This window comes from Eublepharis macularius, chromosome 10 (assembly GCF_028583425.1).
Source record: "Eublepharis macularius isolate TG4126 chromosome 10, MPM_Emac_v1.0, whole genome shotgun sequence".
NCBI lineage: Eukaryota > Metazoa > Chordata > Lepidosauria > Squamata > Eublepharidae > Eublepharis > Eublepharis macularius.
The window spans coordinates 89,767,084-89,784,409 of record NC_072799.1 but is presented as its reverse complement, the minus strand read 5'-3'; the positions used below and the strand labels follow the sequence as shown (position 1 = coordinate 89,784,409).

Here is a 17,326-nt window from a genome sequence, read left to right as displayed (position 1 = left end):
AACAGTTGCCTGCAAAGACATTAATTAAGAGTCCCACCTGAACCTTGGAAGCAACTGCAGGAGGGTGTGGGACAAAAGAGAACACAGGAAAAAATTTCTGTGAGCTGCTTTGGAGCCAGTCCATAATTTCTAAAACTTCAAGGAACTTAAATTGCATTGATAGCACATGTTTTCAAGTTTAAACTCTTGGACAAACAGCTGAAAATATTAATTCATTATTCTCAAGGTAAATTTTTAGCATACGTATTTAAATTCTTTTATGGCAACTTTACAAATGCTTTATAATTTAAGACCTCTGTGACACCTCTGTAACATTCTTAATCAGCTAGACAGGCATAACAGATCCAGCCAAGCAAAGAGTGACGTATGGCAAAGTGTTTCTTGTTCATCACTTCCATTAAAAAATGGGGGAAAGGGGCAGCAGACCAAGAAGTAGCACTATCTAGGACTCCGATGATAGGTCAAATGCCCACATGGTGTAAGTAGGAGAAGTATTTATTTCAGGCATTCAGCAAATACTAAGATAAGATAGCAGGAATTTGTCTCTATGCATTACTTTGTTTCTCCAAATTAAAAAAAAAACATACATATGCCTGCTAATAATCTACAGTACTAGAACCCTCACGTTAGGATGTAACACTGTGGGTTATCCAAAGACACTCAAAATGTGAAGAATGGTAGTTACCCAAAATACTTAACTTAGGGGTAGACAAACCCAGCAGGCAAACAGCTCAGACGGCATTATTTATTTATAAAATACGTCATGCTGTTTTCTCCACTGTTTTCTCCGTGTTTTGCTCCTTGCTGGATTAATGGAATATAAACTGATTACCTGAAAGCACCTGGGCTGGTCCTGCCAAGGCCCAGCACAAGGGATTCTGTAATTTCCATGCTCTCAGAGCGCATCATTGGAACAATGTGCTTAAACAAGGATGAAGGGGACGGACTGCCAATTATCTGAAAATACAAGCAAGGTATCATTACCCACTGAATATCATGTTCAAATATCACAATTAATTTAACATCAGTATATCAACATTATCACAAAAATATCATGAAGTGGCAGCTAAGAAAGATGTAGAAAAGAGGTTCAGAACATTCCCCAACTCCAAAGATTATGAAGGACTGCCAAAGAACTGAGGGAGATTTTCTACGTTTTATTGTTTATAGTACAGTCTATAGGAGGACCTTAATATTTTTTTTCTCTAGAGATACAGGCACAAATATTTCATGTTATATTCTAATTTTGTTACCTTTGATTTGAATGAACAAATGAAATCCTGGTGACCTATAAAACTTCCCAGAAATTAAGCTACAAATAGGTCACAATGAGATAATGGCAGTTTAGAAGACTTTTCTTAGTAGCCTCTGATGGTCTAATGATCCATGAAGGTGTCTAATCATTTTCTGATATCATTACTATTTTCTAAAATAATGAGATCGCTGTGATTATATTTACTGTAGGAAATTTTTACATTTGTCTTTTCAGTGTGTTTTTTAAAATGAAATCATCTAGGTTTTCTAGTGTTATTTTAAAAAACGAGTACACTTAAAACTTTTATGACAACACGATCACATACACACAGGCAGTTTCTTTTCTAAAGTGCAGTACTATTTAGGAGAAACCACATATACACTCACGTATTCATAAAGTTATTATTTTGTTCCAATAATTATAAAAATCACCATGTATCATACCATAGCAAAAATTTTATTCCATACATTCAAGATAAATTGATTTATGTTTTCATTTCAGAAAAAAGTTTACTAGCTTACTCCATACATTATTACATCAGTTTGCCAGTACACACTCCCTGCACATGTGTGGCCTGAGAGAAAGACAGAAAGACAGCTCTAAAGAGCTCCTCTGGGACCCTCATTATGTGAACAGTGAACTGATAGTAGGCTGGATCATGCCTCTCGTCTTTTGCAGCCACACTGCTATTCCCTTTGCCATCTTCACTGTCTTATTGTTGTAAATTGAGAAGGGGGGTGTCTCTAAGTAGTCACCATGCAAATTGCAGGCATTTTACCTTTCCATCCTTTCCCTTCCTGTCCTTCTCTTGTTTATTCTATCCCTCACTGGTTTCTCCACGTCTAAACCATGGACTGTAAATTCTTGGGGCATGTCTGTTTATTTGCTTTTTTTGAAGCATCAGGCACACCTGTTAGCACAGTATAAATAAAAAAAGATTACTATTTCTTTTCCACTTCCATTTCTCCATATGATCTGCTACATTGATTGTGAGAAAGCAGAAGTGCTGCGAGTTATATTTTTAAAAAATCCATAATGCCCTTGGCATGGCCAACTAAAGATGGGTAACAAAAGTTGTTTCCTATTAAGAGTTAGTGCTTTTTGGTACCTCAGCTTACCTTCAGCTTCTAAAATATTTAACTTTCCTACATGAAAGACTAAGAAAGAAATTCCCCAAGCGTTTGTGTATAACTCTTTGGCTTAATTTACACATCACATTGAACCAAGCTTTGAACTTCCAAATGTCCAGAAAACAGTGGTTTAGCACCACTACTCAGCAATCTTAGTACAGGTACCTCTGGAGATGGAGCAATGGCCATACCTATGTGTCAATTCAGATATCACACTGTGCCATAATTACTACAAACAACTGCTTCCAATCAGGGATTCAGCATATAAACCATGATCTGTCAACTCAGGCATCATGCTAAACAATAGCTGATTTCATAACAATGGCTTGGTGCGATCCATGAATTCAGTCTCTCAGTTAAAAAGCCCAGCCTAAAATGTTGTTAACCCAGAATAATGGAATCCTCTCAAATATTTTGTTATGCCACTAGTGAAACATACGATCTATGTTGACAGAGGAATGATGCAAGAAAAATAATTCACAGGGCCTCCAAGAGCAACCTTTCCAGTTTTACCAGTGGGAAAAAGGTAAGAAAGAGGAGAAAAACACAAGCACAAATGTATTGTCGAAGGCTTTCACAGCCGGAGAACGATGGTTGTTGTGGGTTTTCCGGGCTGTATTGCCGTGGTCTTGGCATTGTAGTTCCTGACGTTTCGCCAGCAGCTGTGGCTGGCATCTTCAGAGGTGTAGCACCAAAAGACAGAGATCTCTGTCTTTTGGTGCTACACCTCTGAAGATGCCAGCCACAGCTGCTGGCGAAACGTCAGGAACTACAATGCCAAGACCACGGCAATACAGCCCGGAAAACCCACAACAACCACAAGCACAAATCTTTAGAAAGTGATGGAACTGCATTTTAGACTTTTTATATCACATCCTTCCTCCAAGAAGCTCGCTGGAAGGACAGTAATGGTTGAGTGATACTAGTTGATTGAAGGGGATGAAAATGGCATGCCACCATTTAGCATTTGAGGGAGGAGTCTGACTTTCTATTTGCAGCAAGAAGGCAAGCCAATCTATTATTTTGGATGACAAATGACCTCATCTGCTACAATAGCCAGTAGCCGCCTGCTAAGAGGTAAAATATGAAACAAAGGCCCACACAACTTCATTTTACTTATCCCAAATCAAACAGAGCACACCTCCTAGTAGGCTCAGATGATAGCTTTTTATGATTAAAAAAATAGCCTGAAATTCTAGTGAATATATCTTGTATTTTATTTCATTTTAATAAAATGAAAGTAAGGAAATGAGACAACAATTTCTGTGCATTTGTAACTCAGGAAAATACTTCGATTGGCTGAGAAGATGTTGATTAACATACTTTTGAATCAATGCTGTAGCCACTATCTGGAGTAGACGCCAGCGTCTCAGGAGGGGAACATCTTACAGAACCTGCAGGTACAGATGAGGATGTAGAAGTTGCTGCACTGCAGCAAAGAATTAGGTAGTTTCTCCAGAGCCCAACATAGGAGTCACTGCTTATAGTAGTATTTACTTTCTTGGCATTGATAGGGCTGCTGTTAAAAAAAAGAAAATAAAGTAAACAGGTTCTTATTTAAAAGAAACAGCATTTCATGATATATAGAATGACTTTGCTAAAAACTGTGTTAATAGTGTTTCATTATGTAAGCCACACTATGAACAGCTTTTTGAACTCTGCATGTTACACAGGACAAAGCCTAATACAAGGCAGGCTTTGCAGAAATCTCCATATTCCCTTTAGAATGAAAATATTGCTGCTAGTCCTCATGGAGGCAGAGGAAAAATAGGAGTAATATACTTATCCTTCTACAGCACAGTTTTTACAAATGTTGTGAATGTTAATATTACATTCACTTATAATTTTGGAAATTTGTTTTAGTGTACAGTATGCTTACTTTTGGGTATAAAAAATGAAAATACACATTAATGCTGTCAAGGCAACTTTGCTTTTGTATTCAAAATCTTTCAGGAATCAATTTGCCGTCTTTTACTCTCCATTTGCATCATATTTAACCATGCAGCAGGTGACAAATTAAACAAGGGGATCGTTATCATGTTAAATAAGCATGAACAAAAAGGACTTAACAGACTCAAATTAAGAAGGGCACTTACTTTATGTCAACTTGTGGAGACAATAGTTGGAGTCTGATATAAGCAAACATCCAAGCATAGCTCACAGCTGTAGGGCAGTGCTTTGGAAGATATTCTTGTTTCATGAAACTGGAGAGGCTAATAATCCAGGGGTCTTGGCCCTGAGTTACATGTGCAAATATCCATATATGTGATGGACTGACAACATCAAACTGATGGCTGATAGGGGAGGAGCTCCAGTCAGCTAACATCTGTAAGTCTATTGAACTGGGACAGTACAGTAACATAGTCTGCAGATACAAAACAAAATAGATTCATTTTGTACAGCAAAAGTTATTTGAATAAGTCACTGTGGCCAAAGGCAGATATAATACTGCAGTGAGAAGGCTTTTCCATTCCCTACTAACCACTACCATGTTAATGTCCCCCATGTCAGCAATCACAGTACAGTACACAAACAATTGATCATGATTAAAAGTAGAATGAAGCAAAGCCACAATTAAGAGATCAGCTGCCTCAATATCTGTACCATCAGAATAACGAGACATTTCTTCAATACCAGAAAACCAACTGTAAACCAACCCCTGGTCGAGAATCCTGGTCAGGGCCCAGAACACAATAACATTGTGAAACTTTATAATGGGGGGATGTAGGTTAGCATAATGTCTTCATTCCACTAGAAGAAGTGCTGCACACTAAAAAAGAATCACCAGAGAGGCACAAAAAAATTACCAAAGGGTTACATCCCTACTCGGAATCTCTGGAAATCCAATAAGGAACAAGAATGTTTAGAGTGTTTATGTTTTGGCCACCGGTTGGGACTCAATCAACAGCACAAGAAGCAGGGGTCCAAGTCCTGCCATAGCCTCAGTATAGACCCTTATGCACTAGAGGAGCAAGAGATAGCAGTTAAGGAATGGCAGCTGCCACACTGAGATTCCTGCTATAGTGCAGGAAGACTACTGGAGTTGTCAGTGGGAGTGAAAACATAGCAGATCAGCACCAAAATAATGAAAGCTCTGAAGAAGGCCTAATGGATTCTATGGGTGGAGCAGCGCCTCAACTCTCAGTTCCCTGAGCCATCGGGCCACTCAAGATAAGTACTGAAGAACAAATAGATGGGCAGGGGGGAGGGTATGTGAACCTGCAAAGAACAATTACAGTTAAGTGCAATCCTGTTTTCAGTGTGTCTTCTCTGCAGTCCCATATGGGAATTTAGCATAAGTGGCGGGAGAGGCTCTTCACAGAAACAGAGACTGGAGAATGGCCATTCCAGCTGCTGCCCCTCTCTTGTTGTTCATGTCCATGGTATAATGCTTACAAACCTGTCTGTAGAGGACTATGTTGCAACTCTGCCAATATCCTGAATTAGTATTCCGATTAAAGATGCTGAAGATGACTGGGACCTGATGGAATGTGGACACACCTCCAATGGATGAGGTTCATAACATGATCTAATAGTTTGGATTGCCCTTCTAGATAAAATTTGGGATGAGGCTCCCTGCCATTTCTTTGCTCCAGAGTAATGGTGAAATAGTTGCACATCTGATCTGCAGGAGGCTGTCCTATCCCTATCTAAATGAAACAGAATGGTCCTTTGAACATCCAGGGTTCTCTCTGCGTCAGAGGTAGGTGTTGGGGAAAAGACTGGTAGCACTACTTCCTGATACATGTGGAACTTGGATAATAACTCTGGTAAGAATTGCAAACTTGGCCTGAGAACAATCTTCTCTGAATGTTATTTTTAAAAATGGTGGGTCCATCCTCCGAACCACTACCTCACTCACACGTCTAGCAGAGGTGACTGCCACTAGGAAGGGCACCTTCATGGTCAGGCACCTCAGAGGACAATTGGCCAGCAGTTCAAAGAGTTTGGCCATCATCTTAGATAGTACTGGTGAAAGGGACCATTGTGGAATGATTGGTGCAGCTGGTGGGAACACATTATTAAGCCTTCTTAGAAACAGTTTAGATGTGTAATGTGTAATGATGTCTACTGGGGTGTGGAACACTGATGTGGCAGCCAAATAGACTTTAACAGAGGTCACAGGGAGCCCTTCACACTTAATACTTAGGAGGTATTCTAGAACCTTAGCGATAGAGCATGATTGTGGTGAAATCTTTCTTATCTCTACCCGTTCTACAAACTGTTTCCATTTTCCAGAGAAGGAAAGCCTAGAGTTAAATTTACTAGCATTTAGCAGAACTTGTGCCACCTCCACAGTGAAATCTGTCCCTAAGGTGAAATCAGCCATGCCATGATTGTCAGCCTGGGTATGTTGTGATATTTCGCTCGACTGTGGTGCAACAGATCTGGGGCAAATGAATATACCAACTCTTAGCTAGCACAAGTAACCGTTGAAACCACAGCTGACAAGACCAAAAAGGTTCCATCATAATGCATATGGTACCTTCCACTCACATCTTGGTAAGGGTTTTGGGAATTCGTGGAAGAGGCAGAAACAAGTAAAATATATTCCCTGACCACTTGATTTGAAATGCACCTCCCACTGGTTTCTGATCTGTCTCTACTTGAGAGCAGAACAGTAGAACTTTGTTGTTGTCCTTCACGGAGAATACGTCTATTTTGAATGTCCACCATTGGTCAAATATCTGACTGATGTAGGAATCCTTTACTGACCGCTTGATCCTAGTCTACTTGACTCATCCGCTATGGTTCTGGAGGATCCAGGTATGTGCACAGCTTGGAGAGTCACTCCATGTCAGACTGCCCAGTCCCAAATTAGCAGAGCTTCTTTGCATAGTGTCCATGATGCAGTGTCCTCATTTGTTCAAATACATGGTTGTACAGTTGTCTGTGTGAATTTGAACCATTCTGTCTCTTACCCTAACTGCAAGGGCATAACGTATACCACATAACTCTAATAAATGGATATGCAAACATTTTTTTCTTATCTAACCAAGCGCCATATATTGAGGAGTGTTAGCAGTGTGCCATCAGTTAAAGGATACATCTGTAGTGAGTGCAAGCACTTCTTGAACAAAGCCTTCTCAGCCATGGGAATAATGAAGAATTTCCCTTTTCTTACAGATTGTATTGCAAGACGACATCCAGAGGGCTGTGAACAGCGAGAATTCTTTAGATGTTCCTCTTCTACCGACAGCAGAAGAGAAACTGAGGCTTGGGGTGCTGCCCCACCCATAGCATGGGCTTTTGGGTGAGAAACAGCTCAGCAGTCTCTCTGGGAAGGGAAAGCGACCCCTTTACAGTCTTAAAGCTACAGAGATCTACTGATTGGCAGGCCTGCACATGCGCTGTCTCATGTGGGACTGCAGAGAAGACTGAAAATGAAAAGAAACTTTTCTTCATGAATGTACTTTTATTTTTCACTAGAATGACAGCTGATAATAAAAAAAATCTTTTAAGATAAATAAGTCTCCTCACCCTCAAGAATGAGGTGAGGGGGAAACCCCAAGAACAGCAGTGGAGATCCTGCAGCAGGAAGAAGAGAACGGAGGGAATTAGCACCTCTCCTTGTGGTTAAGTAATAGTTTTGGTGGGAAAGAGCCATGGGGAGGAGGGGCACTCCTAGCCTTCTAGAAAGCTTTGGAAATCTTTTCTGTGGCTGGTCTGCGTGTGCAGAGTCCCAATGTGGGACTGTACAGGAGCCACAAAGATGACTCACAGGTACAGATGTCTCAATTCTTGACCAGATGCAGAGCTTTAAACTGATGCCGCAAGGGGAGGGGGACAATCAACATGGGGATTTCAATGATGAAGTGAAAACAGTGGGGACCCACCTGGGTAGGAAAGGTCAAACAAAGGTGTCTATATACCAATGCCCAATGCTACAAGTGTCTATATACCAATGCCCAAAGTACGAGTAATAAGAAAGAAGTGCTTGAGCTTCTATTGCAAATAGTGGGCTATGATATAGTAGGAATTACTGAGACTTGGTGGGATCATTCCTATGACTGGAATGTGCTAGTGGATGGGTATGAGTTGTTCAAGAAAAACTGGAAGGGTAGAAGAAGAGGTGGAGTGGCGTTGTATGTGAGGAGAGGGCTTGATTGTCAAGAAGTTATGGAGAATGGGGCGAACAGCCCGGTGGAAAGCATATGGGTAGAAATAAGGGGAGGAAGGACAAAGGGTATTATTGCTGGAGTCTGCTACAGACCACCTGATCAGCAAAAATAAACGGATGCTGCCCTCTTTGAACAGATTGGTAGAGTATCCAGACATCAGAACCTTGTAATTATGGGTGACTTCAACTTCCCCGATGTGTGCTGGGAGACAGGCTCAGCAAAGCGTCATGAATCACGCAATTTCCTGACCTGCCTGGCCGATAACTTCCTTTTTCAAAAGGTAGAGGAAGCTACAAGGGGCTCGGCCATACTAGACTTGATATTAACCAACAGGGACGAATTGGTAGATGAGGTGAAGGTGGTGGGGACCTTAGGGGGAAGTGACCATGTCCTCCTTGAATTCCAGTTGCTGTGGGAGGCCAAGGAAGTTCGTAGCCAGACTCGTAGGTTAGATTTTCGTAGGGCCAACTTCAATGAACTCAGAGGCTTGATGAGAGTCATTCCGTGGGGGAGTGTGCTGGAAGGGAAAGGAGCGAGTGAAGGGTGGGCCATTCTCAAACACGAGCTTTTGCAAGCTCAAGCCCTCACTATCCCAGCAAGACGGAAACATGGTAAGGGCTCCAAGAAACCGATGTGGATGCACAGAGAGCTCCAGAATAAGCTAAGGGAGAAAAAGATTCTATGTCTCCTGACACAACACAGAACAGTATCTATACCATATAAGCAAAATGGGAAAACACTCCTTATACAACACTTTTTGGGGCCCCAGAGATTACAAGTACCAGTACCACAGTGCACCATCCACATGCAGCAGTATACTGAACTCCTTGTATTTCTAATGATTTCACTCAGGTTTTTTGCTGATTCTCACATAGACCTCACATTCTATGTCATATTTAACCAGTTAATGAGCTCCTTCAATGCTATCAGCCGCATGATAGCAGGGAACCACATGGGAACGGGAATCACTGCCTTTCAGAGAAAAAGGAGGGCAGTATCCTGTTTTCTCCAAACAAGGTGAAGGTGTGTGCCTTATGCAAGTTCTTTGGCCAGTTCAGTGGGGAAAATGGCAAATGCCCACCACTAAGAGCATCCCAATCATCCAAGAGTGGGCATTTTGCCAAGTTCTATAAGAACTTTTGTGGGCGCAGCACAGGAGCCAGGCAGCGCCCGTGTGATGTGGTGCCCTTGCAGGAACATGTGAAGTACCGAACTTCCAGGAATGAGAGAGAGAGATATGTCCAATACAGATAACGAATAATGTACTTTAGATGTGTGAGATTTGAAACTTTTTTTTTCTACCTTGCTGGATATTCTTCCCTTTCGAGCCATTCTTCCTTCACTGCCATGTTCCCCCTTGCAAATGTTTTCAAAGAGAGTGAACATATACCAGGATGTGGAGTTCTCTTGTAACATTTTTATAGCCTTCTGTAATCTTCCCTGTCCCAATAAAGCTTGTTTTATTTCCCTGAACTCAGCTTCCAGCAAGTTTGCCCATTTCCTAGTCACTCGTGCTTCTGTTCTCATGCACCTTTTGGATTCTTAGCCCTACTCTTCAAATGGGGATGGGAGCTTTCCGGGTAACTTTCCATTTGTAGCAAATGGGGTGGGATGTTACCTGACCTCGCTATATCTGCCCTGTATGCCAGCAATGGATCCATCTTTAGCAGCAGACACATGGAAAGCAATTACATTATAGCTTCTGAATCTATTATATTGAATTCAAACTGGAATGGAATTGAAGGAAGATACAAATAGACTGTTGTGCTTTTGCCTTTGGCTTGTAGTCCTCAGCCCTGGGTGAGCTGAACCACTGAAATCAGCACCACCCAGTATGCTGGAACTTCATACTGTTATGTTTTTGTTTAAGTTGCATTTTTGCATTTACTCTGTATGTCACTTTGCGTTCCCAGATGAAGAAAAGAGGTGGGTATCATGCATAAGTAAAATAAATAAATGAAAAAAATTGGGATTCAGAAGTGTTGCACAGCATTCAGCTCAATATAAGCCATATAAAAGTACATTTTTAGTGAAGTAAAGCAAGAAATTACAAATGAATAAATCTTACCTGATCAGCACCAGTGAGATGTATGAAGCTTTCAAGAATAGATGAACTCAGTCTGTCCATTACATCTATAGCCAACTCATCATCACCCTAAAAATCATAAGTATCAGGTGCATGAGAAAGTTGCGGATTGTTAAGACAGAGCAGTTAGTGTAGTATTAACAGATGGCTATGTAAGATGAACGAATCCTTCTTACCTTAGAGATGTCCAGAACTGTGAACAAGGCCCTTATTTCTCTAAGACAACTGACAGCTAGTCTTCTAGTGGCAGGTCTCGTACTACAAAGAATGACCAATGCAAAGCCTTCTACCACATGGAATACATTTGAATAAGGGGTTCTTTCCAGGGGAAGAGTAGGAACATTTCCATTGGTGGCACCATGCTACAAGAGGGGCGGGAAAAAAGAGGAGAAACTGAAATGAACAGTGTTGAGCAATGGTCAGATTATGACTGAGGTGATCTGGGTTCAAGCCCCCATTCCCTTAAAACTCCCTGGGTAACTTTCTGCCAGTCACTCTCTCTCAACCTAACCTACTTCAGGAGTTTTTGTGAGGATAAAATTTCTCAAGGGACTGCCCTGAGCTCCTGGGAAGAACAAAATTAAAATAATGCAGTAAGAATGTAGATGAACAAGTTCTACTTTTGATAATAAATACAGCAATATAAGCAATTGTATATTTGTTAATTCTTCTCACTTCTCCTTTTGGAATTATTAATGCTGGGCAAAGTCAGAAATGATAAAATCACCATGTACAATATTGTCCAGGGCAGCTGAAACCCAAGAGAGTAAGCAGCAATAAAATGGTTGGTGAACCCTATAGAGAAGGGGGGATGGAAGAAAATAACCTGCCTACCCCTACAGTTGTCTTATAAGCAAGATACTAGCCCCTTTTTAAAATAACCCTGAATTTATTCCTAAATATATTCCAAGTCACTTCTTACAATCCTCCTTTATTCTCTCAGTTCTTGTATATTAACTTGCACAATTCTCAAAGGTTTCTCCATTTTACTAATGTTTTCATTTTGAATAATTTCCAGTAATTTTTCTATTCGCTTGAAAATGATTTTGTGACAAGGTGGTGATCTGATGAATAGTGACAGTCTTCTGTTGTTTATTTCCAAATAACAGAGTCAATCGTTAAGATATAATAATTAACAGTAGAATCATATCATAGAAGACGATACCTGAGCATCTTGGTTCTTATTTTGCATCTGAACAGCTTGTTTCCACTGATTGATTAGCTGCACTAGCATTTTTACTGCATTGTCAAGAAGTGTTGGGTGAACATCAGTCACTTCACGGATGATAAAATAAACAAATCCTGATAAAACATCTTCCCGCCAATCTGGAAAATCAAGCATTAATGCTTGTAAAGTATTGAAAGCCAGCGCACGCAGTTCTTCATCCATGTGAATTGTCAACCTGTTAGGAACATAAGTGATTGTTCAGAAATCATGCATATTGCTCAGAATTTTCTCCTTTTTCTGGTTAATTTACCTCTATCTAGTTGTTACTTTCCAGTAACAATCTATCTGAGATCACATGAACAATTTCCCCTTTGCTCACTTAATTTTACAGTCAACCACATAGTATGTTTCACTAGGATGCCTTAAGGAGTCTGATTCAAGGTCATGATATAAGTTCAGCAATCTTCAAACCATTTATTTTACAAAAAGTGCCAGCATCTCAAAAGCTTGCTTTTTCCTCATGAATTCCACCAGATGGTAATTCTACTTTCAAGGACAGGCTACTATTTTCTAAATCTGATGAAGTGATCTGCCTCCAAATCACCCCTGCTACTTCTATTTGAGTTGCCAGTGCAATGTCAACTTTATATGGGATCCAAATATTAATCCTACACTCAAACTAGAAGGCTCCTTCTCCATTAACTTCCTGTAGGTCATGTCTTCCTGTTAGCATGGCAATCCACTCTCAGACATCAACCACCCACTGAAAAGTTATGGTTAAGAGATCAGGAGCATCATCTGGGGTCATGATGGACAGGAAAGGGGCTAGATGGAGAATTTCCCCACCCTGTTATTTCTGGCCTTCATCAACTATGTTACATTGACAGAAACATTTGTGGTGACTAAGCTACCAGCTTTCTTTTTAACCAAGCCCTGCTAACTATCATTAAAGTCCAGTTTTCAGGTCTACTTAAGGAAGAATCCTGATTTACAGTTAACCATGATTAAGTCTTATTGTCAATGTAATACTGTGCAGTTAAGAGAAACAAGGAGAACTTGTTCTGGAAGGGGAAGGGATCAGAGAGAGGAAGTATGCAGTCCTGTGGCCCACTCAGATTTCTTAAATAGGATTTAAGAAAGCCAAACTTTGTCTTAACACTCAGATTCTCAAACTAGTTCAACAGCTGAATATGTGAACAGAAACAAAACAAATTATCTATAAAATTTATTCTTTCACAATTTTTATCCGGAAATCTGGTATATTGAGTTTACCATTAAAGTTATCCTCCTTGAATCTTGTGTTTCATTGAGATGTTGCAAGAAAGATCAGACATCTGTTTTGTCATAATGCAAGCAAGATAGTACTCTAAATAATGCCTAACAATACATGAAACTTCGCTTTTAAAATGATTCTTCCAAAGGAGGTTTCGTTTCTTTACCTTGCAAGTAGTTCAATTAGGTCAGTTCTGCTCATGCCATCAGGAATTAGCCTTGGGATAGCAGCAATACAAGTTCTAAATAAATCAATTTTTGGTTTTCTTTCACCCCTTTTAAAAGAAAATGTGTACAAAATAGTCACAGATGAGCTTGTATTCAAGCAGCAGTAAATACATGCATTAGGAATTCAGTAACGAATATATTTTTATTCTGGATATTAAAATGACAAATTTTGGTTTAATATGATCTCTGTGAGTGCAATACAAGAAAAACATTGTTAGGTCATATTGAAACAGACCACAAACCTTTAAATGAACATTAACCCCTTAACTGCAGCAGAATTTAACACCGGGCTTTCTCTCAAACTTGGCCCAGCATTTTTTTTTTACAGGCATAAACAGCTGAACAGAATAAAAAAATATTTTCTAAAGTCAACCAGTGTGGCATAGTGGCTAAAGTGCTGGTCTACAATCTAGTAGACCCAAATTTGAATCCCCACTCTATCATGAAATCTTGCTAGGTGACTTTGGCCAGTCACATACTCTCAGCCTAACCTATCTCATAAGGTTATTGTAAGGATAAAATGGAGAACAGTAGAATGATGTAAGATGCTTTGGGTTCCCATTGGAGAGAAATGAATAGAATATAAAAATAAAACAAGGATAGGATTAATGTATTACATACGTGATCATGTCTTCAGGTTCCTTGTTAGACATCTGTATACTGGTCATGCACATTGGTCTGCCAACTTCTTTGTCTAGATGCCTAAGGATGCTGTCCAGTGCTTTCCTTACTTGAGGGTAGTATATTGACATTCCTGAAAAGACAAGGTTGAATGGCACTTCGTTGTCAAAGCTGTACTACAGTTTAATTTCTATGTCTCAAATCATATTCGATATTCATTTTGCTCCAGTCCAGGCTGCGGCTTACTTCAAGTAATAACTTTAAGGTTTAACTGTATGAGAGGCCTTAAGACTAAGATCCACAAATGTTGGATAAATAAGTAAAAAAATATTTATTTGCTTTGTCAATATAAATCCTGTTTCTGTTTGGAAAAACACTCAAGTTGGCTACAACTGAGCTTGACACTGAACCCACTCCTCTTTTAAGGAGAACCGTCTTGTCTGCAAAGTCAGACTGTGTTTCAGAGACACAAATCCACTACTCAGTGCTGAGTTCCACATTTGAGTTTTAGGTCAATTTCAGGGAAGAGCAAGGCCTCTTGCAAGAAGTTTAAAATAAATTAGGATGGTAAAATAGTAAGAGCTTTGATATGTATTACCTTTTAATCTTCTGATTTAAGCAATAAAATGAAGAACATTTATCAAAACTCTATTACGTATTTCTTTGTTAGATATGATGCTCAGTCTTACAATCATTCAGCATAATGGTCCATAGGCAACATAATTTTTATATGTGGTCCTATAACAATCTCACAATGGTAGGTGGGGAGGAGGGGTTGCTATTATCCTTCCTGAGTCCTTCCACTTCTGCAGACTTTTAGTACAAATTATAGCTGGTGTTGACCGTATGCTCCTTTCATTGGGAACTAAAGACAGACAAAGTTTTCTGCTTATTTTCCAACTGTCCAACTCTCAAGTAAGCATCATTTCTGAGCTGGCAGAGGTCATCTCAGATGTGGTGTGGGAGGCACCTAGAGTGATAGTTCTGGGGAACTTCAACAGCCATTCTGAATGCTCCACATCAGGGCTGGTCCAGGAATTGTATAACTTCCCTGGCAGCCCTGGGCCTCTCTCAAATAGTAACAGGTCACACACATGAAAGAGGCCACACTTGGGAATTAATATTTTGCTCTGAGCCTTTGAAGGAAGGTCGTGTCTCAGGGTTGGAGACTGGGCCTGAACCATGGTCTGACCATTAGCTACTAAGGACAAAAGTGATCACATCCCCAACACCGCCCCCCCCTGCAAGGGGGGCTGTTAAAATGGTTCATCCACAAGGACTCATGGACCCTTCTAGATAACAAAACACCCTGGGGAATCTTAGGATTCCAAATGCATGCTCTACTGAGGCTGTGGTAAGAGCTTTGAATGTGAAGCTCCTCAAAGCTCTTGTCAACACAGCCCCGCACCGACCTCTCCCACCCTTTGCAAGAAAGCTGTGAAGCTCCTCTCTTGCCAGCACCCCCATCTGACTGCCATCCTGACAGCTCCCCAGGCAGGTGGCCTCTGGACTTAAATGGGCAGGGAAGAGGGTTGCACCACCTTGTTCCTTCTCCTGCCGTGTCCAATTGGGAGAAGACCCAGGGAGGTGGGGCAAAGGGAATCCTTTAAAGGCAGGTTCCTGTGAGGGCCAAGGAGGAATCACAGGGAGAGGCAACTGGATTGTTCTGTCACTCCTAGGGCACAGCCATTTATTCCCACAAACACCATAACTGACCTATAACTTTTGCTTCTTCATCTGTCAAAGTTTTATTGAGAAAAATTTTCTTGACACGGAGAGTGTTTCCTGAGGGAAGTACAACTCCTGTTGTTGGCATAGGTGGTTCGCCATCCTTCTGTTGTAAACTGTCTGCTATCACAAGGAAGACTCTGAGACCTATATTCATTCTCTTAATTAAAAAAGAGGGGGTATTAGCAACCCAGACAACATAGTACAGTATATGACTGATACTTAAATCTGAAAATGAATCGCACAGGAAAAGAGTTCAGCAGTGTTCAGGCTAACAAACCATTGAAAATCAACCACTGCAAGCAGTCAATCAACAAGCTCAGAGCACAGTTAGGACTTACAGTGATTTTGCCAGTTTTATAAATATTTTATTAGTTTATATAGAGAAGTATTGTTTTAATTTGTTGTTACCTGCCCCTGGTCCCACTTTGGTGTGGAGAAAGGCAAGCTATAAACATTTTAATAAATATAAAATGTTTAAATGATTATCTTGCAAAATTGGGTGCTACATGACAATTGCAGCTTGTTAATCTCTGCAAAAAAACACACTTTAAAGCAAACAACCCCATCCAGATTCCATAATAATGACCCAGTTAACGAACCGTGGTTTGATTTAACTCAAGTTTAGGGTGATGTCTGAATTTAGGCTGTCCAACAAACTTTGGTTTCTTGGTGAGTGTTAAACTGGAATTCTAAACCATGGTTTGTACTTGGTTTGCTATCTGTGATCAGCAGGTGAATCCAACCATCTTTCAAGTAGCCTTCTCCCAGCCTAAGGAACCTGCTTCCAAACTAAGAGGCTTTTCCTCCAGTGGGGAAGAAGACTTCTTAGATTGGAAGAAGGGGGGGGGGGTGGAGATATTTTAATAAATAAACTTTGCATAGTGTAGTAAAAGGACAGGGTAGGATCCATCTCACTACTAAAATGAATACATGTTAGTAGTATGAATACAGAAACCCCAGTTTGCTCAGTAGCATTGACCAAGAAGCACACACCAACAGCTAACCTTTTTGGTCTCATTGCATTTGGTGTTTTCTAAGGATGCTCTCTTTCTCCCTCCCATTCCTCTTCTATCCCACCCCCATCTGCTACTGATAAATCATCAAACAGGAATGTACTTCAGAAACCTGAGCTTTTTCAAGGGGAAAACCCAAAGAGAATGCGAGAGAAGAGCTATAAAAGTTCTATTTTGTTTCAGAAATTAAAAGTTCAGGAACTGTGAAGCAGCTAGGCAGAACAGATAAAAACAAGAAAGAAGTGACTTGCTTTGCTCACAGCATTTGTCATTTATTATAGTCTTAATAATGACTAGTCTTAATAATAGTGATCTTTTGCCAACAAACGCAATGAAAGGGAGCTTGGGAGAGCATTCAGGGATTTTGCCTAGAGGAAGGAAAAAAGATAAGCAGCAGATTAAGTGGAATCTCTGAACAAAATGTAGTCTATTGTGAATGTCTGGTAGATTAAGCAGGGTTTACATAAGGAACTGTGATTTAAACAAACCACTGTTTGTGACGCTAACCAGCAACAACTGCATGCTTGCAGCAACCCAACATGTGATGGACAGAGATGCCACTAAATCAGTTTTGCCAAATTGATAAGGAATCTAGTCTATGCCCAAATCTAAAAAAATTACAGTTGTTTTGGATGTTTGGTGACTAAACAAGTAGGTAAAATTCAAATGTTTCCAGGGTCTTTACATGTGTACCTTTTTG

At 40.2% G+C, this 17,326-nt stretch overlaps 1 protein-coding gene across 4 annotated transcripts in view; it reads right to left on the bottom strand.

Moving 5' to 3' along the window:
- The window catches only part of FRYL (FRY like transcription coactivator), a 265,895-nt gene that overhangs the window by 111,768 nt on the left and 136,801 nt on the right, over positions 1-17,326 (bottom strand). For all 4 annotated transcript variants that reach the window (XM_054990361.1, XM_054990362.1, XM_054990363.1 and 1 more), the window contains 9 exons: positions 15,599-15,770; positions 13,883-14,015; positions 13,201-13,308; positions 11,759-11,996; positions 10,770-10,955; positions 10,576-10,662; positions 4,482-4,750; positions 3,709-3,904; positions 833-957 (listed from right to left, as the gene is read on the bottom strand). In XM_054990361.1, coding sequence (XP_054846336.1) covers positions 833-957; positions 3,709-3,904; positions 4,482-4,750; positions 10,576-10,662; positions 10,770-10,955; positions 11,759-11,996; positions 13,201-13,308; positions 13,883-14,015; positions 15,599-15,770 — 1,514 coding nt within the window. The remainder of the gene's footprint in view (positions 1-832; positions 958-3,708; positions 3,905-4,481; positions 4,751-10,575; positions 10,663-10,769; positions 10,956-11,758; positions 11,997-13,200; positions 13,309-13,882; positions 14,016-15,598; positions 15,771-17,326) is intronic.